Source organism: Panulirus ornatus, chromosome 50, assembly GCF_036320965.1.
Source record: "Panulirus ornatus isolate Po-2019 chromosome 50, ASM3632096v1, whole genome shotgun sequence".
Taxonomy (NCBI): Eukaryota; Metazoa; Arthropoda; class Malacostraca; order Decapoda; family Palinuridae; genus Panulirus; species Panulirus ornatus.
Window position 1 is genome coordinate 3,354,183 of NC_092273.1, and position 24,407 is coordinate 3,378,589.

At 39.5% G+C, this 24,407-nt stretch overlaps 1 protein-coding gene across 1 annotated transcript in view; it reads right to left on the reverse strand.

The window, feature by feature from the left end:
* Window positions 1-7,275: 7,275 nt before the first annotated feature.
* Window positions 7,276-24,407, reverse strand: part of LOC139764496 (uncharacterized) — a 34,275-nt gene continuing 17,143 nt past the window's right edge. Inside the window, exons 6-12 of the mRNA XM_071691103.1 lie at window positions 21,564-21,753; window positions 19,768-19,870; window positions 16,857-16,990; window positions 12,913-15,398; window positions 11,889-12,066; window positions 7,864-8,012; window positions 7,276-7,657 (exon numbers count right to left, since the gene is read on the reverse strand). Of these exons, the coding sequence (XP_071547204.1) occupies window positions 7,565-7,657; window positions 7,864-8,012; window positions 11,889-12,066; window positions 12,913-15,398; window positions 16,857-16,990; window positions 19,768-19,870; window positions 21,564-21,753 (3,333 nt within the window). The 3' untranslated portion in view covers window positions 7,276-7,564. The remainder of the gene's footprint in view (window positions 7,658-7,863; window positions 8,013-11,888; window positions 12,067-12,912; window positions 15,399-16,856; window positions 16,991-19,767; window positions 19,871-21,563; window positions 21,754-24,407) is intronic.

Below are 24,407 nucleotides of genomic sequence, written 5' to 3' on the forward strand. Positions count from 1 at the left end.
TGGGTGTTTATGTAATTGTATGAGTGGATGTGCCATTCTTCATCTTTCCTGGTGCTACCTCGCTGATGCAGGAAACAGCGATTATGTATCATTAATAAATAATCGTCCTCATATATCTAATTCCTCTTGTTAGCAATATAACTTCATTCCACATATATCACTTTCATTGCAGGAGCGTTAGTATACTGTACGATGTCAGAGGTATTCTCAAATTTTCTCTAAGAAATTGGTTTTGTCTAAGATCCTCATAAATGATAAACTCAACTTGGTGAAAGTCTCGACTACCTGCCTTATACTGCTCCATTGCCATAAGTATGCCAGTGTGGTATTTCTAGATTTTTAATCACCATTTTCCATGTTAGGCAGCACTGATTTATGTACATATATACTTGTTTGCCATCATCCATTTCCAATGCCACCCCACAAGAAACAGCATAAATGGATGAAGGAAAAAGTAACTCCTTTCTCCCCACTTGATCGCTGCCCCCTGCATCAGGAAAGACTAAGAAAGGTTACATCTGCACTTGCCCATAATCAAGCTGTTACATGTAAATGTCTGTGATAGGCACAATAATTAAGTTAAGTATTTATTTATATATTATACTTTGTCGCTGTCTCCCGCGCTTGCGAGGTAGCGCAAGGAAACAGACGAAAGAAATGGCCCAACCCCCCCCCCCATACACATGTATATACATACGTCCACACACGCAAATATACATACCTACACAGCTTTCCATGGTTTACCCCAGACGCTTCACATGCCTTGATTCAATCCACTGACAGCACGTCAACCCCGGTATACCACATCGCTCCAATTCACTCTATTCCTTTCCCTCCTTTCACCCTCCTGCATGTTCAGGCCCCGATCACACAAAATCTTTTTCACTCCATCTTTCCACCTCCAATTTGGTCTCCCTCTTCTCGTTCCCTCCACCTCCGACACATATATCCTCTTGGTCAATCTTTCCTCACTCATTCTCTCCATGTGCCCAAACCACTTCAAAACACCCTCTTCTGCTCTCTCAACCACGCTCTTTTTATTTCCACACACCTCTCTTACCCTTACGTTACTCACTTGATCAAACCACCTCACACCACACATTGTCCTCAAACATCTCATTTCCAGCACATCCATCCTCCTGCGCACAACTCTATCCATAGCCCACGCCTCGCAACCATACAACATTGTTGGAACCACTATTCCTTCAAACATACCCATTTTTGCTTTCCGAGATAATGTTCTTAATTTGTAATTGTAGTGTTACACAGTCCTATGATATGCCACGATTTGAAGTAAAGTTACATATTTTTTGATATGCAAAGTAAGGAACAATGTGTTTCAGCAGTTCTACATAAAAATGTCCAGTATTCTTCAAGTACACATGCGCAAAAATTATCTTTACACCGGTAAATGGCAGGTCTCAGAATGATTACCTGTAAACTGTAAGAGGTTGTTTTACCTGATTGGGAAACATCCAACTGAAGTGAAAGGTCCCAAATAGGAACATACCTGAAGTGCAGTTACTTCCCACAAATCACATTATTGTTTTATTTGCAAGAAAAATATTTCTTCCTCCTTATGTCATATGTTACTTTTAAAAGTGTAAAGATTAAATTTTGTGCCGTGTATACATTTTAAGGATATTAATATTTGCCTTTCCAAATATTTTTTTTTCTCTATTAAGTAAATAGCTTAAGAGGACCAATGCCATGATTGTTGCGAAGCAAGATTTACATAAGGCTTCTTAACAGAGCTGAAGACATAATATTCTCATTGAAATATCCACTAATTGCATTATGATGCCCTCTTGTTTCAACCAGCAAGATGTCAACTACAAAGCCAATAGTTGCACAACCCTCCCAGCTTCACCCTAATATAAACATGAAAGAATCATTCAGAATTTTCAAATAGTAAGTAAGTAGTAATGAGAAGCCATTACTTATGGGTTGTAGCTGTGAAGAGCAACAAAGTAAAGCAAATCAATGCTATAGATACTACAGTGCCATACCTTTTCACCACATGAAAAATTTTTGACCCAAAATTATCTCCTTGTTACTTAACCTTTTTAATGTGTGATTAATATATTCAGCCTCCTCTGTGCCAAAACATGTTTTTATTTTTCACTATTTTTCTTCATAAGTTTCCACTCTTTCCTGCATGAGCAAGGTAGCATTACGAACAGATGAATGAGCCTACTGAATTTAATGCTTCTGACATAGAAAAAAAAATATTTCTTAGATTGGCCTGTACCAAGTATCCAAACACAAAGTAAATTTTGAATATGATTAGGTACACAAAAAAGTATCAGACTATTATCAAGGTTTTGTTTTAATGAAGAGATAAGCATTCTAAGCCTAAGAAAATAGCCAATTATCAGATTGACTGATCCTAAGTGAGGGCAGTAGTGGGTGCCCCAGCCATGGAGAGTCTTAAAAGAAGGAAGTGCAACCAACTATTAGTGGATTACTGAGGCCTCCAGGCAGCTCTAGTGACTTGCCTTTTATTCACAGTGCCATCATTTGCAAGCCAACAATGCACACTGAATTCATCATTGTAGAAAATTATGTTTGTAGATTAATGCCAGGATAATCAAAAAGGTTAATGTGCATGGGAAGTGTCTGAAAAAACAGTCAGCCTCTTTGAGTCTCCACCACCATATTGCCTTCATGTGGGACACTTGTGTTGATTTGCTATTAATGTCTCCTCAGTGAGGAAGTGATAATAGATTTCAAAAACGATGCAACAACAGTAGTTGTCATGACAGATTTTTGAACAGCTGGAAATGCAGCCCAGAGAAAATTGTGAGTTAAACAGATGAGTGATTGCAGATTTTGAAAAATAGAAAAGATGTATGAAGTTATATGCTATCATATTGATTATCCCTTACTGGAAAAACAATCACTCTTGAAGTAGAACCTTCAGACACAATTGAAAATGTGAAGGAAAATAGTGAAATTGGAAAAAAATGTAGCTTAGACATTGAAGCTTATTGATACAGTGGTTAAATTGATGAGAACTGCTATTGACGTTTGTGTAAATGAATTATACATTTCCTTTTTTCCATAGCCAGAGGTTGAACCATTATGTGACATTCATTTTTTTCATTCATTTCAAGCTAGAAGTTTCAGTTTTCTAAATTGTTTCTTACATTTTTCATATGTATATATATGTGTGCGTGTGCGTGTGTGTGTGTATGTGTATATATATATATGTATATTATCCCTGGGGATAGGGGTGAAAGAATACTTCCCACGTATTCCTCGCGTGTCGTAGAAAGCGACTAGAGGGGACGGGAGCGGGGGGCCAGAAATCCTCCCCTCCTTGTATTAACTTTCTAAAATGGGAAACAGAAGAAGGAGTCACGCGGGGAGTGCTCATCCTCCTCGAAGGCTCAGAGTGGGGTGCCTAAATGTGTGTGGATGTAACCAAGATGTGAAAAAAGGAGAGATAGGTAGTATGTTTGAGGAAAGGAACCTGGATGTTTTGGCTTTGAGTGAAACGAAGCTCAAGGGTAAAGGGGAAGAGTGGTTTGGGAATGTCTGGGGAGTAAAGTCAGGGGTTAGTGAGAGGACAAGAGCAAGGGAAGGAGTAGCAATACTCCTGAAACAGGAGTTGTGGGAGTATGTGATAGAGTGTAAGAAAGTAAATTCTCGATTAATATGGGTAAAACTGAAAGTTGATGGAGAGAGGTGGGTGATTATTGGTGCATATGCACCTGGGCATGAGAAGAAAGATCAAGAGAGGCAAGTGTTTTGGGAGCAGCTGAATGAGTGTGTTAGTGGTTTTGATGCACGAGACCGGGTTATAGTGATGGGTGATTTCAATGCAAAGGTGAGTAATGTGGCAGTTGAGGGAATAATTGGTATACATGGGGTGTTCAGTGTTGTAAATGGAAATGGTGAAGAGCTTGTAGATTTATGTGCTGAAAAAGGACTGATGATTGGGAATACCTGGTTTAAAAAGCGAGATATACATAAGTATACTTATGTAAGTAGGAGAGATGGCCAGAGAGCGTTATTGGATTACGTGTTAATTGACAGGCGTGCGAAAGAGAGACTTTTGGATGTTAATGTGCTGAGAGGTGCAACTGGAGGGATGTCTGATCATTATCTTGTGGAGGCTAAGGTGAAGATTTGTATGGGTTTTCAGAAAAGAAGAGTGAATGTTGGGGTGAAGAGGGTGGTGAGAGTAAGTGAGCTTGAGAAGGTGACCTGTGTGAGGAAGTACCAGGAGAGACTGAGTACAGAATGGAAAAAGGTGAGAACAATGGAAGCAAGGGGAGTGGGGGAGGAATGGGATGTATTTAGGGAATCAGTGATGGATTGCGCAAAGGATGCTTGTGGCATGAGAAGAGTGGGAGGTGGGTTGATTAGAAAGGGTAGTGAGTGGTGGGATGAAGAAGTAAGAGTATTAGTGAAAGAGAAGAGAGAGGCATTTGGACGATTTTTGCAGGGAAAAAATGCAATTGAGTGGGAGATGTATAAAAGAAAGAGACAGGAGGTCAAGAGAAAGGTGCAAGAGGTGAAAAAAAGGGCAAATGAGAGTTGGGGTGAGAGAGTATCATTAAATTTTAGGGAGAATAAAAAGATGTTCTGGAAGGAGGTAAATAAAGTGCGTAAGACAAGGGAGCAAATGGGAACTTCAGTGAAGGGCGCAAATGGGGAGGTGATAACAAGTAGTGGTGATGTGAGAAGGAGATGGAGTGAGTATTTTGAAGGTTTGTTGAATGTGTTTGATGATAGAGTGGCAGATATAGGGTGTTTTGGTCGAGGTGGTGTGCAAAGTGAGAGGGTTAGGGAAAATGATTTGGTAAACAGAGAAGAGGTAGTGAAAGCTTTGCGGAAGATGAAAGCCGGCAAGGCAGCAGGTTTGGATGGTATTGCAGTGGAATTTATTAAAAAAAGGGGTGACTGTATTGTTGACTGGTTGGTAAGGTTATTTAATGTATGTATGACTCATGGTGAGGTGCCTGAGGATTGGCAGAATGCGTGCATAGTGCCATTGTACAAAGGCAAAGGGGATAAGAGTGAGTGCTCAAATTACAGAGGTATAAGTTTGTTGAGTATTCCTGGTAAATTATATGGAAGGGTATTGATTGAGAGGGTGAAGGCATGTACAGAGCATCAGATTGGGGAAGAGCAGTGTGGTTTCAGAAGTGGTAGAGGATGTGTGGATCAGGTGTTTGCTTTGAAGAATGTATGTGAGAAATACTTAGAAAAGCAAATGGATTTGTATGTAGCATTTATGGATCTGGAGAAGGCATATGATAGAGTTGATAGAGATGCTCTGTGGAAGGTATTAAGAATATATGGTGTGGGAGGAAAGTTGTTAGAAGCAGTGAAAAGTTTTTATCGAGGATGTAAGGCATGTGTACGTGTAGGAAGAGAGGAAAGTGATTGGTTCTCAGTGAATGTAGGTTTGCGGCAGGGGTGTGTGATGTCTCCATGGTTGTTTAATTTGTTTATGGATGGGGTTGTTAGGGAGGTAAATGCTAGAATTTTGGAAAGAGGGGCAAGTATGAAGTCTGTTGGGGATGAGAGAGCTTGGGAAGTGAGTCAGTTGTTGTTCGCTGATGATACAGTGCTGGTGGCTGATTCATGTGAGAAACTGCAGAAGCTGGTGACTGAGTTTGGTAAAGTGTGTGGAAGAAGAAAGTTAAGAGTAAATGTGAATAAGAGCAAGGTTATTAGGTACAGTAGGGTTGAGGGTCAAGTCAATTGGGAGGTGAGTGTGAATGGAGAAAAACTGGAGGAAGTGAAGTGTTTTAGATATCTGGGAGTGGATCTGGCAGCGGATGGAACCATGGAAGCGGAAGTGGATCATAGGGTGGGGTAGGGGGCGAAAATTCTGGGGGCCTTGAAGAATGTGTGGAAGTCGAGAACATTATCTCGGAAAGCAAAAATGGGTATGTTTGAAGGAATAGTGGTTCCAACAATGTTGTATGGTTGCGAGGCGTGGGCTATGGATAGAGTTGTGCGCAGGAGGATGGATGTGCTGGAAATGAGATGTTTGAGGACAATGTGTGGTGTGAGGTGGTTTGATCGAGTGAGTAATGTAAGGGTAAGAGAGATGTGTGGAAATAAAAAGAGCGTGGTTGAGAGAGCAGAAGAGGGTGTTTTGAAGTGGTTTGGGCACATGGAGAGGATGAGTGAGGAAAGATTGACCAAGAGGATATATGTGTCGGAGGTGGATGGAGCAAGGAGAAGAGGGAGACCAAATTGGAGGTGGAAAGATGGAGTGAAAAAGATTTTGTGTGATCGGGGCCTGAACATGCAGGAGGGTGAAAGGAGGGCAAGGAATAGAGTGAATTGGAGCGATGTGGTATACCGGGGTTGACGTGCTGTCAGTGGATTGAATCAAGGCATGTGAAGCGTCTGGGGTAAACCATGGAAAGCTGTGTAGGTATGTATATTTGCGTGTGTGGACGTATGTATATACATGTGTATGGGGGGGGTTGGGCCATTTCTTTCGTCTGTTTCCTTGCGCTACCTCGCAAACGCGGGAGACAGCGACAAAGTATAAAAAAAAAAAAAAAAAAATGTAATTGTGTATTTGTTACATAAAAGTATTTTTATGGCTTATCATTAGCGTTGGAGTCTTAAACTGTGTTTGTGCCCCCACAACTAGCTGGACTATGCAGTACTCAGCAAGCTACTTTGTCTATGATTACTCTGGCTGTTGGCAATACGAGGGTGGGCAGTGTTGATAACCATTTCTCTTCCTATACCAATAAGCTTTGGAACTCAACTCCTGTGCCTTTCCCAGTAGATATGACCTAGCACATTAAACATGGTTTTCACTTCCTCCAAAATTCATGAAGACTTTTCATTAACATCTATTTTCGATTAATGCCTGAACTTATGTTAATGTCCGGAGTCTCCAACTTCAAAAAAAAAAATGCCCCTACAATAAGCACTTTAAACAAATGAGCATCCCCTCAACCATGGAAAAATGATCTTAAAAGGTTTTTACTAAGTCTGCAAAAAAATTAGCCTATTAGCTGGTTGTCCTACTCCATAAAACAATACACACAACTGTCAAACATTCAAGAGGGAAGATTGCTTTTAATTGCACAACATAAGAAACCTCTTGCATTGTTCTTGCTGCTTCAAATATGTGCTACAATCAAGTTTGCAAGTATTAGACTCCTTTGGAAAGAATTATAGTGGTGGTAATTTTATACAACCTCACTGAAGGCTCCTTATTACTCTGTACAACCTTGAACTGGCAGAGTCCAGGAACACTTGGCTAGTTAGTGAAATATACATTAAAAATGCAGTTAATATATTTTATTTTCTTTTTTAAAGAAATTTCATGCTATAAAAGCTGGGATTTTGTCCACAGTTTGGAAGGAATCATACCAATATTTAATTACATTTTTGTGTTCGTTTTACAAAATGAAATAGTTTTGCATTTATATGCCTTTTTCAAAGAATCTTGTCATTTTCTTCAAATTCATCATAATCAGAATGCACTGACTTGCTGGCAGTATATAAACATAATGCAAGTTGTCTTTTGCTTAATTCAAAAAGACGAAATACTTTCAGATTTAAATTCTTGACTTTAATTCCTTCGTTGTACACGAGAGACAATGGGTGTTACAATCTCTTTATGTGCATGGGACACCTGGCCACTTATCACTTTCTTTCTCAGTCGCTGAAATGAAAAAATAAAATTCATATATTAAACAATATATAGGGGTGGGGCAGGCCAAAACCCTTTCCATCAAAAATCTGAAAAGCAAACTGCACTGCTTGGAGTGCCTCTCAGACCTGCTGCTGCTCTATGTATGTGTTATTCAAATTCAATTTCTGGAATTTAGAATTTAAAAGTATCAATTAAAAGGGAAACCTGTATCATACCTGGCTATAAAGTCTTGCCATAAGTTGATTGGTGTGATTTTGAGCCAAACGTATTTGTTTGACACCTGGGATACTGGCCTCGGGCAGTAGCCGGTACAAGCGGCGGTTTTGCTCTCGAATATCCCTGTATGAGAAAAGTGGTGCCAGATCTGGAAAATTGGATACAAATAGGTAACCATTTTACTGAATTAGATATATAGGTAATCATTTTAAATTAATCAGTAATGCTGCTGGACTCCACCTGCTTGTGGTTGGACTGCAAGTGAAAAGACATCCACAATAAGACTATCCTCATCAGTTGACAAAAAAAAAGTTTATATATTTATATTCACTTATACTTTGTCGCTGTCTCCCGCATTAGCATTACAAGGAAACAGACGAAAGAATGCCCAACCCACCCACATCCACATGTATATACATACACATTCACATGCACATAATTTATTTTTTTTTTTTTTCAAACTATTCGCCATTTCCCGCGTTAGCGAGGTAGCGTTAAGAACAGAGGACTGGGCCATTGAGGGAATATAATAAATATATAAATATAATAAATTATAAATACAATCTCTTTTTTTAGATATCTGGGAGTGGATCTGGCAGCGGATGGAACCATGGAAGCGGAAGTGGATCATAGGCTGGGAAGGGGGGCGAAAATTCTGGGAGCCTTGAAGAATGTGTGGAAGTCGAGAACATTATCTCGGAAAGCAAAAATGGGTATGTTTGAAGGAATAGTGGTTCCAACAATGTTGTATGGTTGCGAGGCGTGGGCTATGGATAGAGTTGTGTGCAGGAGGATGGATGTGCTGGAAATGAGATGTTTGAGGACATTGTGTGGTGTGAGGTGGTTTGATCGAGTAAGTAACGTAAGGGTAAGAGAGATGTGTGGAAATAAAAAGAGCGTGGTTGAGAGAGCAGAAGAGGGTATTTTGAAATGGTTTGGGCACATGGAGAGAATGAGTGAGGAAAGATTGACCAAGAGGATATATGTGTTGGAGGTGGAGGGAACGAGGAGAAGAGGGAGACCACATTGGAGGTGGAAAGATGGAGTGAAAAAGATTTTGTGTGATCAGGGCCTGAACATGCAGGAGGGTGAAAGGAGGGCAAGGAATAGAGTGAATTGGAGCGATGTGGTATACCGGGGTTGACGTGCTGTCAGTGGATTGAATCAAGGCATGTGAAGCCTCTGGGGTAAACCATGGAAAGCTGTGTAGGTATGTATATTTGTGTGTGTGGACGTATGTATATACATGTGTATGGGGGTGGGTTGGGCCATTTCTTTCGTATGTTTCCTTGCGCTACCTCGCAAACGCGGGAGACCGACAAAGCAAAAAAAAAAAAATATATATATATATATATCCTGGGGATAGGGGAGAAAGAATACTTCCCACGTATTCCCTGCGTGTCGTAGAAGGCGACTAAAAGGGGAGGGAGCGGGGGGCTGGAAATCCTCCCCTCTTTTTTTTTTTTCTCTCCAAAAGAAGGAACAGAGAACGAGGCCAGGTGAGAATATTCCCTCAGAGGCCCAGTCCTCTGTTCTTAACGCTACCTTGCTAACGCGGGAAATGGCGAATAGTATGAAAGAAAAAAGATATATATATATATATATATATATATATATATATATATATATATATTCTTCTTCTTTCAAACTATTCGCCATTTCCCGCATTAGCGAGGTAGCGTTAAGAACAGAGGACTGGGCCTTTGAGGGAATACCCTCACCTGTCCCAATTCTCTGTTCCTTCTTTTAAAAAAAAAAAAAAATTCCAAAAGAAGGAACAGAGACGGGGTCCAGGTGAGGATATTCCCTCAAAGGCCCAGTCCTCTGTTCTTAACGCTACCTCGCAAATGCGGGAAATGGCAAATAGTGTGAAAGAAAGAAAAAGAATATATGAAAAAAATTATACATTTTTTTAATATTCGCCGTTTCCCATGGTAACGTGGTAGCGTTAAGAACAGAGGACTGAGCCTTTGAGGGAATATCCTCACTTGGCCCCCTTCTCCATTCCTTCTTTTGGAAAATTAAAAAAATAACGGGAGAAGAGTATTTCCAGCCCCCCACTCACTACCTTTTAGTCGCCTTTAATACATGCAGGAAATATGTGGGAAGTATTCTTTCTCCCATCCCCAGTTTTATCAAAGAATATGCCTCAAAAGACTCTAGCCTTTCCCTGCTACTGAGTGTAACTTGGAGCTGCAGGAGGCCCCAAAAGAGGAGTTGTACTGTAACAACAGGACCCTTTCCAAGAGAACTTCTGGGGTAGTAATGATAATGAAAGAAAGTTAAGAGTAAATATGATTAAAAGCAAGGTTATTTGGTTTAATGGACATTAACTTAATCATTGCACTTGTCTATACAAAGCACTTCTTGTGAAATTAAGAATGCACAAAAATTAAAAAACAGTAGTGCTACGTTAACGATTTGGGGTGACTAGTTGCAAAAGTAGGAGTCTGAATCTTCCACACCTAGGACAGAATCAGTTTCTCAGAACTTTCCTTGAAGTAATACAAATGAACAGTTACACAAAAGGGATCTCATGAAACTGAAGTGCCTGAGGATTGGTGGAATGCACGCATAGTGCCATTGTGGAAAGAGGATAAAGGTGAATGTTCAAACTACAGAGGCATAACTTTGTTGACTATTCCAAGGAAATTATATAGGAGGGTATTCGTTGATAGGGTAAAGACCTGTACAGAGCATCAGATTGGGGAAGAGCAGTGTGGTTTCAGAAGAGGTAGAGGATGTGTGGATCACGTGTTTGCTATGTAGAATGTATGTGAGAAATAGAAAAACATGGATATGTATGTAGCATATCTGGAGAAGGCATATGACAGGGTTCATAGAGGTGCTTTGTGGAAGGTTTCAAGAGTATGTAGTGTGGGAGGTAAGTTGCTAGCAGAAGTGAAAAGTTTGTACCAAGGATGTAAGGCATGTGTATGAGAAGGAAGATAGGAGAAAGACTGGGTCTCAGTGAATGTCAGTTTGCGGCAGGGTTAGTGATGTCCCTATGGTTGCTTAATTTGTTTATGGATGGGGTGGTTATGGAGGTAAATGCAAGAATTTTGGAGAGAGGGGCGAGTATGCAGTCTGTTGGGGGTGATAGGGCTAGGGAAATGAGTCTATTGTTCGCTAATTATACAGCTCTAGTGCCTGATTGTTTGAGAAACTGCAGAAGTTAGTGATTGAATTCGGGAAAGCGTAAGAAAGAAGAAAGTTGAGAGTAAATATGAGTAAGAGCAAGGTAGGGTTGAGAGACAAGTTAATTGGGATGTAAGTTTGAATGGAGAAAAATTGAAGAGAAGTGTTTTAGATATCTGGGAGTGGACTTAGCAGCAGATGGAACCATGGAAACGGAAGTGAGTCAGAGGTTGGGGAGGGGGCCAAGGTTCTGGGAGTGATGAAGAATGTGTGGAGGGAGATAATGTTATCTCGGAGAACAAGAAATGGGTATGTTTGAAGGAATAGTAGTTCCAACAATGCTATATGGTTGCAAGGCATGGTCTATAGATAGGGTTGTGTGGAGGAGGGTGAATGTGTTGGAAATGAAATGTTTGAGGACAATATGTGGTGTGAGATGGTTTGATCGAGTAAGTAATGAATGGGTAAGAGAGATGTGTGGTAATAAAAAGAGTGTGGTTGAGAAAGCAGAAGAGGGTGTGTTGAAATGGTTTGGACACATAGAGAGAATGAGTGCAGAAACACTGACAAAGAAGATATATGTGTCAGAGGTGGAGGGAAGAAGAAGCAGGAGACCAAATTGGAGGTGGAAGGATGGAGTGAAAAAGATTTTGAGCAATCGGGGCCTGAACAGACAGGAGGGTGAGGGGCGTGCGAGGAATAGAGTGAACTGGAATGAAGTGGTATATCAGGGTGGACGTGCTGTCAGTGGACTGAAACGAGGCATGTGAAATATCTGGGGTAAACCATGGAAAGGTCTGTGGGGCCTGGATGTGGATATGGAGCTATAGTTTTGGTGCATTACATAATTAAACATAGATAGAGATATAAAACTTTACTAACTTACCTGATTTGTACAAAAAGCGTTGCAATGTTGAAGGTGTCTGAAGATTTGCTGGAATTTGTGCAACTATTTGATGATTACGGTCCTGAGCATCTTGCCTCATTTCCCGCTTCAGACGAATCAGTGCACGACGGTCACTAGCCTCCCGTATGTAGTCTGGGCGGGCTTTTGCTAAGGCTTCCTATTCAAAAGCAATAGTTATGCAAAGGGGGTCTCAATTTCAAATAAGAAAAATTTTTATCCCACATCAACTACACTTTAGCAATATTCTATCTATCTATCTATATCTCTGATGCCTGTTCCCTCAAAATTTGATTCCTAATAATACTGTTAAACTCAATCCAGCCTTAAAGATGATACTTCATGAAAGAGTTATTATTAACCTCATTTTCATATGCATGGGATGGATGAAGTGCATCTTTTCTCTGGTTATTAAAATTTAGAGAACTGAGATTGAAAGCCTAACTGCTACTGGCTGATAAAAAGGACAAGGATGGCTGATTCCCTGAGACACGGTAACTTTACGCTGATGGAAACATTTTGACATCCATTCCTATTCTTTTTATATTTTTACTTTATTTCAAAGAATCACAAAGATCATCCTATGCTATCTATATCTGTTTCATTTTCCTAGGAGATGGTTATCCCTGCCCTTTTCATGACAAAAGTCTCCAATATGTCAGTAAAAACAATGAGAAAATCCCAGTGAGTGATTGTAATGTTCAGCACTGATGATTTAGTAAAGAGTTCTACATTAGTAATGTAGGCTTTTTAAATCCTACATGCATTACAGGAATATAAAAGTAAGCAAGATTGTAGACCTTAAGTCTGGGATCATCCCTCTATCAACCCCCTAAATCAAATCCTGAAGTGAACACGTTAGGTGTCCAGCAGACAACTGGTGAACACAGTATAAATTGAAGAATGATAGAAACCATGAGTTAAAAGAATAAAGAGGCTAAACAGGACTGAATACACTTTTCAGATCCTTGAAGAATATTATATGCAGTAGAAACGTTAATCTTACCTGAAGTGTCAAATTTTCCTTAGTCTTATCCACTTGCATGACAGCTTCTGAGGTAATACAATTTTCTGTTATTTGAGGCTGTCTTTGGTATAAATTTTCCTTGCCAAAAGATACATCAAATCTAATAGGTTTCTTGTTTCTTATGATTCTTTGCTTAACTGCTGTTTTTTCCTCACTGAATGTTTGTAGCACTGTTTTATTTTTTGGTCCTAAGACTTTTGTGTCACACTTCAAATCATCAGTGGTGTTACTAACATCTGATGATATCTGATTACTGTTAATGTACACAGACATATTTTTGCTGCTTCTGAGGGTACCTGAACCCTCACTCAATGCTGATGATGATCCAACTGGAGGTGAAGTCAAACCTTTTCTTCTGCTGAACTCCCTAAGACTTCCTGAGACTGATTTAGTTACCACTTGAATTCGTTTCTCACTTTCCTCCTTTTGTGAGGCAGAAGGTATTGCAAAGAGAGGTCTGTTATGATCTATGTCTAAGGATACTTTGGCTCTCTCCCTGTTGTACCCTTGTAAGAATGGCTCTGAATTCTGTTCATCCATAAAATAACTGCTTTTCTCTCTCTCGTTATGGATTCTTAATACATCCTGTCCTGTCTGATTTAAAACTTGCCATTTATCACTTTCAGCACCCTTCCTAATCAAGGAATTATTCTTGGTGCTGTCAGTGCACTGAAACTCTTTCCTACTAGAAACTGCATTGAGTGAGGTTTCTCTTGTACAGCCATCCGTGAATATATCATTTCTTGTAGACTCTACTCCAGATGATGCTTCACTTTCACTGCCACCATGGCTATCTTGAGTTTTTGCAGTTTCTGGCATAGATAAGTCTCCTGACCTAAAAGAGGGTTCTGCCCTAAACTCGACAACATGTGCCCTTTCACTTCTTGCAGATCCTGGCATAGATGATGTCAGAGCCTTACCCTCTTTCATATGTTTACTTTCTTGTTTCTTGTATCTTGGACTGGATAATTCTACAGTTCTATGTTCCTCTTCATGCCTACTCTCAGTGCATCTTGATGATGGTCTAGATAATGTCACAACTTCATTATCTCTCATATGCCTACTTGCATCTTTAGCAGATCCTACTCTATAAGAGGTTATACTCCTGTGACCACTGTTTATACCATTTCTGTCCCTTTTGGTTTTTTGTTTCGTGGTAGACATATTACCCATATCCTTTACAGATGCTTTTTTATTTCTATCAAAATCTGTTTTTGAAGATCTTTTATTCTCTCCATCTAAAGGCTCATTAAGTGGCACAATATCTCCCTGTATTTTACAAAGCCTCTTTTCATCTCTCATTGAACCCAGCCTTGATAACTGATTTTTGCCTTGTTCACTGGCATTTATATCATCACCTCTGTCTGACACAACACCTGAAGCTTGTCTGCAATCATTGACTTTCCTGTTTTTATTTTCTCCAGGTTGTAATCTTGAGGAAGTCGTATTTGTAGATGAATCACTACTCACATCCTCAGAAACTCTATCACTGGTAATGCTAGAACTTGGTCTAGAAGAGATTCTTCCCTTTGATTCCCTTGGGCTTCTAACTATATCTAATAATGAATCACTAGTCTGAACCCCAACACTGTGACCACTGAGATGCATGCTAGAAATACCTTTATCTTTCTTTACTAAAATATTTTCCCTACTTGGAAACATTTGACCAAAGTCTTTAAACAGTATATTTCTTGACTCCTCTTGTTGCCTCTCTACATTTCTATCTATAACCGGTGGAGACTGCAATGCAAAATTCTTGTCATCATCACTCTTATATATCAAGGGATCAACCTGACTTATCTGAGTTTGATCCCTTTCTTCACGTCCATCACCCTGTCTTGATATCTGACTGTCAGAGACGGCTCTGTTGGTGATTTCCCCCTCAGATATTGTATGTGTCTCAGATGGCAGTTCACCTACATTACTGCTTGTTCCCTCCCAATCCAATACATCTTTAAATGACTTATTTTTCAGAGATGTATTACTGTCTAATGTATTGTCTGAAATACTCCTTCTACCAGGAAGACGGGATTGCACTGGATCTTCCTCTCCCCGAGGATCTTCTCGTGGCATTTTCCTTATTTTGTCCTGGGACTGTAAGACTCCTCTTCTTACAACAGGTGGATGTAACCTTGAGTTTTTCATCAAATATCGTGACTTCTCTTCAGTAAAGGCCAACTTTCTGACCTCTTCCTCTACCTGCTTCAGTGTTGAGGTACGAGAGCTGGTTAAATCAGAGCTTAAATGGCTCAAAGTGACTCTTGGAGATGATGTGTGGGACTGTAGTGTTGTTGATCTCATGCTCTCACTCTTTCTCCCTGTAGAAAAAGAACTGTCCTGACCATCTGGTTGAGTTTCAATACCTTTGGTCTTGGAAAGTCTTCCCATCTGACAAAACTGGTATGGTTGTTTTTGTGTCATTTCATCACTGTAATCACTTGATATAATGCTGCTAGTTGCTGTTTCTGGAAAATAAATTTCCTTCATCATAAGTTATACAAAATGAATACTATTACTTTAAAAGCAGAACACAAATATCACCCATCAGCTAAAACATGTCCATCAATACAATATAAGAACTGAACAGTGAATGCTGATGAGTGTTGCATCCTTAAGAATAATCATCCATCAGCTAAAACATGTCCATCAATACAATATAAGAACTGAACAGTGAATTCTGATGAGTGTTGCATCCTTAAGAATAAGAAAGAAAATTTAAATGGGCAGTATAAAAATATAAAAAGCTACATGATATATGACCATTTAACAGGAAGTCTGAGCCCTTTTACTGAGTGAAACATTTGTTCTTGCTGCCTCTTTCTTAATTAATTCCATGCTTATTAGCATGAGGTAAATCAAATGTTTTTGTAAAACCTTAAATGTCTTTCATTTGGGTACATCAAGTTACATATATAAAATGTCATTCATACAGAGGGAACTTAACCAAATGATTACACTAATGTATTTCTGATGAGTCATTTCTCCATGAACAGTAAGATAGTCCATTAAATATTATGTACATGATGTGGAATAAAGAATAATTCCGCAGGTAACAGACAGGCCATACAAAGGGGAGACTTTTGAATGCACTAAGAGAAGCAGCTTGATGGAGATGAGGATAAAGGTTTATAGATGCTCTTGAGAAAAGAGAAAATGTATGGGTGGGAAGGTGGTGAAAGTGATTGATCTTGGAAAAAAGGCATGTATTAAGAGATGCTAGGAGATTTTGATTTTAGAATGGCAAAAGGTGAGAGTAAACGAAGCGAGGGGAGTGCATGAGGGATGGGAGATATTCATGGAAGCAATGACTGTTTACAAGTGCAAAAGTGGAGAGAACAAGGAGAAATGGGGGGACAACAAGGAGGAGCGGCTGGAGATCAACAGGATGGTGCAAGGACTAAAAAATTGTGCAAATGAGGGTTAGAGTGAGAGAGTATCAGCAAAATCAGGGAGGATAAGAAAATATTTTGGAAAGATATTAGCACTGTGAGAAAAAGAGCAAATGGAAGCATCATTAAAGGAAGCAAGCAAAGAAGACGTGATGAGCAGATGATGTGAGTATTTTGAGATGCTGAATTTATTAGGTAACTGCATAGCAAGGGGTGTTTGGGACTTGAATGTATGGAAAGCAAGAGAGTATTGGTGAAAAGAAAAGAGGTAATAAATTACTTGCACAAGTAAAGTGTGGCACAGCAGATGAAATGGGTGAGATTGCTGTTGAACTTCTCATGGGCTTACGTGGTGTAGTGATTAGTGTTCTTGACCATGATGAAAAATCCACACTACCAATATTTCTTGGCAACTTATCATAGATGGCCCAACAAATGAGAGGATGAAGGAATGACTGTGAGCCAGTCTCACAGTTCTTTACACATGGGCCAGCATATTACCAAAAATCACTTCATGCCGCAAAGGTAACTTACCAGACTGACCAAGAATATCTCGTGTCTGAGATTTGCCATTTGTATCTGACTCTGTGTGTGAACGTCCCTCCGTTACACATCTTCTGAAGCTATTTTCTGACCCTATGCTATCTCCTAACCGTACTAGCAGAGCTCTGGAAAACAATAAAATGGTTAATAACATTCTTACACTAATAACATCATTACAGAAGTGGTGTACGCAACAATATGAATACACCCTAATCACCTTTGTTTGCATGTCTTTTAATCTTGCCGTATCCTAACCCTTAAACTAATGGCCATCTATAATGCTCTTAGAAAACAGTTTCCAATGAAAAATAATGCTTTAATATATCCTGCCTCTTTTTAACATCCAGCAGACTTCCTGCACTATTAGTAGTCTACAAAGATCTCTTCCACCATTTAGGAGAAATCCACTGCACCCCTACAAATACTATCATAAGTCCACAGAAGTCCACCTGAATGTTATGCATGCATGGAGTTCTTGCAGAAAGTATGTAGTTTGTTGGACAACCTAACTTTTTAGGAGGAGCACTTATGTTGTGTAACAAATAAAGATAACAAAGAGGAATAACATGAAAAATGAAAAATAAGTTATTGGGAGTGATATTTCCTCGGATCAGATAAGGAGTTGAAGGCATCCCCAGTTATGGAAGAAATTACATAATTATGCTTTATTATCTATTCTAATTATCAAAGTTTAATGGAGGACATTGGTAACAGATGACAGGTGACGAGTAAGAATATTCAAAAAGAAACACACCTCCAATATCCTCCCTATAAGTGCCAACCACTCAGCCTCCTCACATATAGATACAGAGTGAAAGGTTTAATATTTCTACGTATATATTATTCAACTTGATCACTATCAATGTTGTGCTTGCATATGAAATATGAATGTGTGAAATACAACAGTGTATGAAAAGTGAAGTTTTCAGTGTAAAGAAACAAATCCTTCAATATCCTCTGCACACTTGTCAACCAATACCCTCATATTGAATATCATTGCAAATATGGTGTAATATTTCTAATACATTCATGTTATTTACAACTAACCACTAACACTGTGCCTGTGTATTAATCAAAAGTTCAGTAAGAAAACAAGTTATATCATTTCCATGTCTTCGTATCTTATCAGGAGCCATCAAACACCATTCGCAAACCCTTCAAGTGTTCACTTAGCACTGAACCAGACCTACACAAAAGTAAAAAATATAACTTTCAAAGTTTTCTGTTACTTTTTGATTGCTGATCCATCATTTCATGAAGGAATTACATTTTTCTATTTTACTTTTTCTGCACACTTCATATCTATTACCCATATTTCTAAGTAGAAAGACCAATACTGAACTTTCCTAAAATATTTACTTTCTACAAGACAGTTGGTACATACAATCTACACTTACTAAACAAGGGTGAAGTTCTCTTATGTACATCTCCCAAAATGGAGGGTTCCTAGGCTGAAAAAACATTTCTCTATCATTGGCAAAAGCATATGATGCATTTGAGAGAGTGCTTGCTCAGTGATGAGTTAAAATACTGTTTCACCCAAAAAACTAATGTCTGTCCACAAGGATTCATCCCCTATGACAACATAAAAGATATAAGGCTGGCTGATGTTCATTCACAGGGACTGTACAACAACACAATAAACTGTTCAGGCCTTTGAAATCACCTTAAGCAGCTGACGTAGTGCCACAAAGCCTGGTATCCTCATTCATTCAGTATTCCCTTGTGTCTGTGCATTTTTTTAAGTAGCCAATATGGCCCTAGCAATGCTGCTGTATATAAATAAAAACTAATACTGATGGTGTATAAGCCCCTTTGATTCTACTATATTCAGTGACATGCAGGTACAAAATATTTTCCTATATACACTCCAAGACCTTGTTTCCATGAGAAATTAATTCTCCAAGGATAATGCTTTACATGTGTGTAATTATCTATTTGTAATTGCCTATTTCCAATATATGGGGAGGGAGTTTTACACTCCTGTATCTCTTGAACATTCTCTACTATCATACAACATATCAAATTTCTGTATGCTGTCTGTATTAACCTTGTCTCCAGTCATTTATTCCATTCATCCACCACTCATACTATAAAAGTGCTTCATATCTTCTTTAACAAGGCCCTTGCTTAATTTTATGTTATGTCACCTGGTTGTCCTACCCATAAACCTTTCAAGGAAGTATTTACTGTCTGTATCATCAATCTGGTTTAAAAAATCTAAAAGTTTGTGATCAGATCACATCTCACTCTTCCTCTTCACAGGTGAACAAGTTTAAGGATTCTAGCCTTTCCCTGTAACTCAGCTTGTTTAATCAAGGAACCACTTATGATGCCCTCTTCTGGAGGGTATGTCTATGCACAGTGAGTCTGGGTGTATCATAAGCCATTATAAATTGTGAATTCTGACATGTGAACTTAATTCTTTTCCTTTTCTTTGTTTCATTAGTCTTTTTATTCTTATCCTGGCCTCAATACTAGGGATCTGAAAGAGAGCAATGATCCTGAGGATGATTATGATGAGCTTCACATCTCTCTGATTAAGACACATTAAATTCTGAACTGTATACCACATCCTAGAAAAACACTTCTCTATGTGATGGTGTATGAAACCACCAGGAAAGAGATGTAAGTGTAAGAATGTGAGACACATCACTGAGTAAGACATTTGTAAGTGTAAGGATGTGTAACATACTACTTGGTAGAAATGAGTGGGGGATTGGTCAACTCAAAAATTAAGACTAAGTCTGAGGATGTGTGATATACCACTAAATGCAACTGCCATGTGCAATACATCACACACTAAAACTTTACCAAGTACGAGAATATGACATTATCAAGCAAGATTGCGGTATGAATGCAAACCACTAGTGGAAGAAAGGAACCTAAATGAAATACATACCTTTCTAGTTTTTCAAGAGTATGGATATGACGTTGTATTTTTCGGACATAATGCTGTTTTTGCAGCTGGATGAAGGACACCTGGCTGCTGACATCCATTCCATCTGTTACATAAATACTATCTTTACTGTTTGCACTACAATAAAGGTCTAGGCTTATGACGATCTCCCTATTTCATATCTATGAATAATCTATATACATATCATAAGCAACACCTTTAACCAGCATAACTTAAAATTACAATGTTTATCTATCTACAGCAAATGAGTCCCCACAACAGATGAACTCCAGTGCAGCTTCCAAGCCTTTGGCACCTCACCCTTAACAGGCCACTTGCATAGGGCAACTCTTGCGCAATGTTTCTAGAGGTTCCTAGCTAATGTTCCTACTGTCTAATTCTACCTGAAGTGTCTGACTAATGTTCCAACTTCCTACTTTTACTTAGTGCTTCTGCCTAATGTTCCCACCTACTACTTCTAATTACTGTTTGTTCTTAATGCTCCTGTCTAATGTTCCTACCTACTACTTCTGTCTATTGCTCTTGCCATTTTGCCAAAAGACAGGGCTGGCACATAGGACTTAGTGCAGGAAAATCTAGAGTAATGAAAAATGAGTTGTGTAAATCAAGGGTTGTCAAAAGTTGTGTGACAAAGAGAGACTGTATGTTTGCAGACCGAATACCAGCAGTCCACAAGTGGTTGAGAAAGAAACAAAAGACAGCTACTTGGGTCAGAGCAGTGCAACTTGACAACCACAGAAGTGCTGGCTCACAACTCAGTTGTCATTAACCCTCCTGATAACCAGCAGGTATAATATCAATCCATCTATCTATAGTAAAATGAAAACCTTGTTTTCAACATTTCTTGCTGAGTGCAACAACCAGATTCCCTTCCAAATACATACTCAAGGCAATAACTCATAAAAATTACTGACTGAAATAAGCATAACATATAACAAACTTCAGTAGACTGCAGTTTTCATCATTTATCGACATCAGTGATGATGCATCCTGCACCTGATACCTGGTAAGTGCAATGAGTTTTGTCATATGTTACTAGTTCAGTAGAGTAATGCTACTTCATCCATATTAGCATCCATTGTGAGCAAATACATCTAACAGTATCTAGCAAACTGAATTTTCTAAAGCGTTATGGTGTATACAATCTTTTCCAAAAATGTTATCCTTCCATGCCTGAATTCTCACTTGTCCATATAATCCTTAACTGCCACTGATACTGCTTCATTAAAGCATAAAGTTGTTTTATAGTATTTGTACCATACTCATTTATGTCATGAGTGAACAACTGACAACGATTTGTTCCTTTCTCTGCAACTGCTTCCTTTACAGTTCGGTATCTTACTCCAATCTTGAACACATCTTATCACTCACCTCAGTGGCCTATGCCATCCCTTCTTGCAATATGTACCACAACTGAGTATGAGCCTTCTCTCCATCACTCTCAAGTCCTCAATTACCATTTCTCAATCTCTACTTAACTATCCTCTTATCAATAACTTTAAACATTCATGCCTCCTCAGTTCATTTAGCTATGTATCAGTCATAAAAGTATTTGCAAATTCTCTCAGGAGTGCCTTTAATTTGAGTATACCATATATTACATACAGCACACAAAAAAATCAACAATATTACATACAGCACGCAAAAAAAATCAACATTCATTCATCCAGCTGTTCTTCCCTTCTATAAAGAGCCTCTTATTACATCCTTAATGTGAACCAACAGCATTCATGAAGTAGGAGTACAGCGGTATTTGATCCACAAAGAATCTTTCTTACCTGTTTGGCTGGAAAGAGAAGAGTTTTGTCTGTCTGTCACCTGATGTTGCTGCTGCCTTTGAGAAACGTGTCTCTTTAGGCGAGCTGTTCCACTAGGTGCCAGCTCCTCACTTATAGGTGGACTTGGTGGTAGTGGCAGAGGTTCTGGGGATCCTTCTTTTTGTGACTGCTCCTCAAATTCTTCTGGATCCTGCACATGTACAAAACCGAGTTCAGATTCCTTCTGTTTCCCCTTGAAGAAAGTTAAAATACAAGGAGGGGAGGGTTTCTAGCCCCCTGCTCTGGACATGCTCTGTGGAGGGTGTTGGGAGTGTGTGGTGTGGGAGGTAAGTTGTTGGAGGCGGTGAAAAGTTTTTATCGGGGATGTGGGGCATGTGTGCGAGTGGGAGGGAAGGAGGGTGATTGGTTCCTGGTGAATGTCGATTTGTGGCAGGGGTGCGTGACGTCTCCATGGTTGTTTAATTTGTTTATGGATGAGGCTGTTAGGGAGGTGAATGCAAGAGATTTGGAGAGAGGGGCAAGTATGCAGTCTGTTGTGGATGAAAGGGTCTGGGAAGTGAGTCAGCTGTTGTTTGCTGATGATACAGCACTGGTGGCTGATTTGGGTGAGAAACTGCAGAAGCTGGTGACTGAGTTTGATAAAGTGTGTGAAAGAAGAGAGGCCCCACAAAACTTTCCATGCTTTACCCCAGACGCTTCACATGCCCTGGTTCAAACCACTGACAGCACGTTGACCCCAGTATACCACATCATTCCAATTCACTCTATTCCTTGCACGCCTTTCACCCACCTCCAATTTGGTCTCCCACTTCTCCTTGTTCCCTCCACCTTTGACACATATATCCTCTTTGTCAATCTTTCCTCACTCATTCTCTCTATGTGACCAAACCATTTCAAAACACCCTCTTCTGCTCTCTCAACCACACTCCTTTTATTACAACACATCTCTCTTACCCTTTCATTACTTACTCGGTCAAACCACCTCACACCACATATTGTCCTGAAAAGTCTCATTTCCAGCACATCAACCCTCCTCCATACAACTCTACCTATAGCCCACACTATATATTTATTTATTTATTTATTTTGCTTTGTCGCTGTCTCCCGCGTTAGCGAGGTAGCGCAAGGTAACAGACGAAAGAATGGCCCAACCCGCCCACGTACACATGTATATACATACACGTCCACACACACAAATATACATACCTATACATCTCAATGTACACATATATATGCACACACAGACATATACATATATACACATGTACATAATTCATAGTCTGCCTTTATTTGTTCCCATCGCCACCTCGCCACACATGGAATAACAACCCCCTCCCCCCTCATGTGTGTGAGGTATATATATATGTGTACGTGTAGGAAGAGAGGAAAGTGATTGGTTCTCAGTGAATGTAGGTTTGCGGCAGGGGTGTGTGATGTCTCCATGGTTGTTTAATTTGTTTATGGATGGGGTTGTTAGGGAGGTAAATGCAAGAGTCTTGGAAAGAGGGGCAAGTATGAAGTCTGTTGGGGATGAGAGAGCTTGGGAAGTGAGTCAGTTGTTGTTCGCTGATGATACAGCGCTGGTGGCGGATTCACGTGAGAAACTGCAGAAGCTGGTGACGGAGTTTGGTAAAGTGTGTGGAAGAAGAAAGTTAAGAGTAAATGTGAATAAGAGCAAGGTTATTAGGTACAGTAGGGTTGAGGGTCAAGTCAATTGGGAGGTGAGTTTGAATGGTGAAAAACTGGAGGAAGTGAAGTGTTTTAGATATCTGGGAGTGGATCTGTCAGCGGATGGAACCATGGAAGCGGAAGTGGATCATAGGGTGGGGGAGGGGGCGAAAATTTTGGGAGCCTTGAAAAATGTGTGGAAGTCGAGAACATTATCCCGGAAAGCAAAAATGGGTATGTTTGAAGGAATAGTAGTTCCAACAATGTTGTATGGTTGCGAGGCGTGGGCTATGGATAGAGTTGTGCGCAGGAGGATGGATGTGCTGGAAATGAGATGTTTGAGGACAATGTGTGGTGTGAGGTGGTTTGATCGAGTAAGTAACGTAAGGGTAAGAGAGATGTGTGGAAATAAAAAGAGCGTGGTTGAGAGAGCAGAAGAGGGTGTTTTAAAATGGTTTGGGCACATGGAGAGAATGAATGAGGAAAGATTGACCAAGAGGATATATGTGTCGGAGGTGGAGGGAACGAGGAGAAGAGGGAGACCAAATTGGAGGTGGAAAGATGGAGTGAAAAAGATTTTGTGTGATCGGGGCCTGAACATGCAGGAGGGTGAAAGGAGGGCAAGGAATAGAGTGAATTGGAGCGATGTGGTATACAGGGGTTGACGTGCTGTCAGTGGATTGAATCAAGGCATGTGAAGCGTCCGGGGTAAACCATGGAAAGCTGTGTAGGTATGTATATTTGTGTGTGTGGACGTGTGTATGTACATGTGTATGGGGGGGGTTGGGCCATTTCTTTCGTCTGTTTCCTTGCGCTACCTCGCAAACGCGGGAGACAGCGACAAAGTATAAAAAAAAAAAAAAAAAAAAAAAATATATATATATATATATATATATATATATATATATATATATATATATATATATATATATATATTATTTGTCTGAGAAATTCATACGAAATCTAATACAGTAAATGAAATAATACACAAAATCACCCATATCCACATACTCGATGAACTGTCAAAATATTAAATCTCCCTTCGAGATTAAAAACACCAACCCATTTTCCCGATTATGATTGTTTTGTTGTCTTTTTTGTTTTTCAATTATCTCGTAACATAATTTGAGGGAAACTTTCTTTACTATGGCAATGATATTACTCTTTGAAGACAAC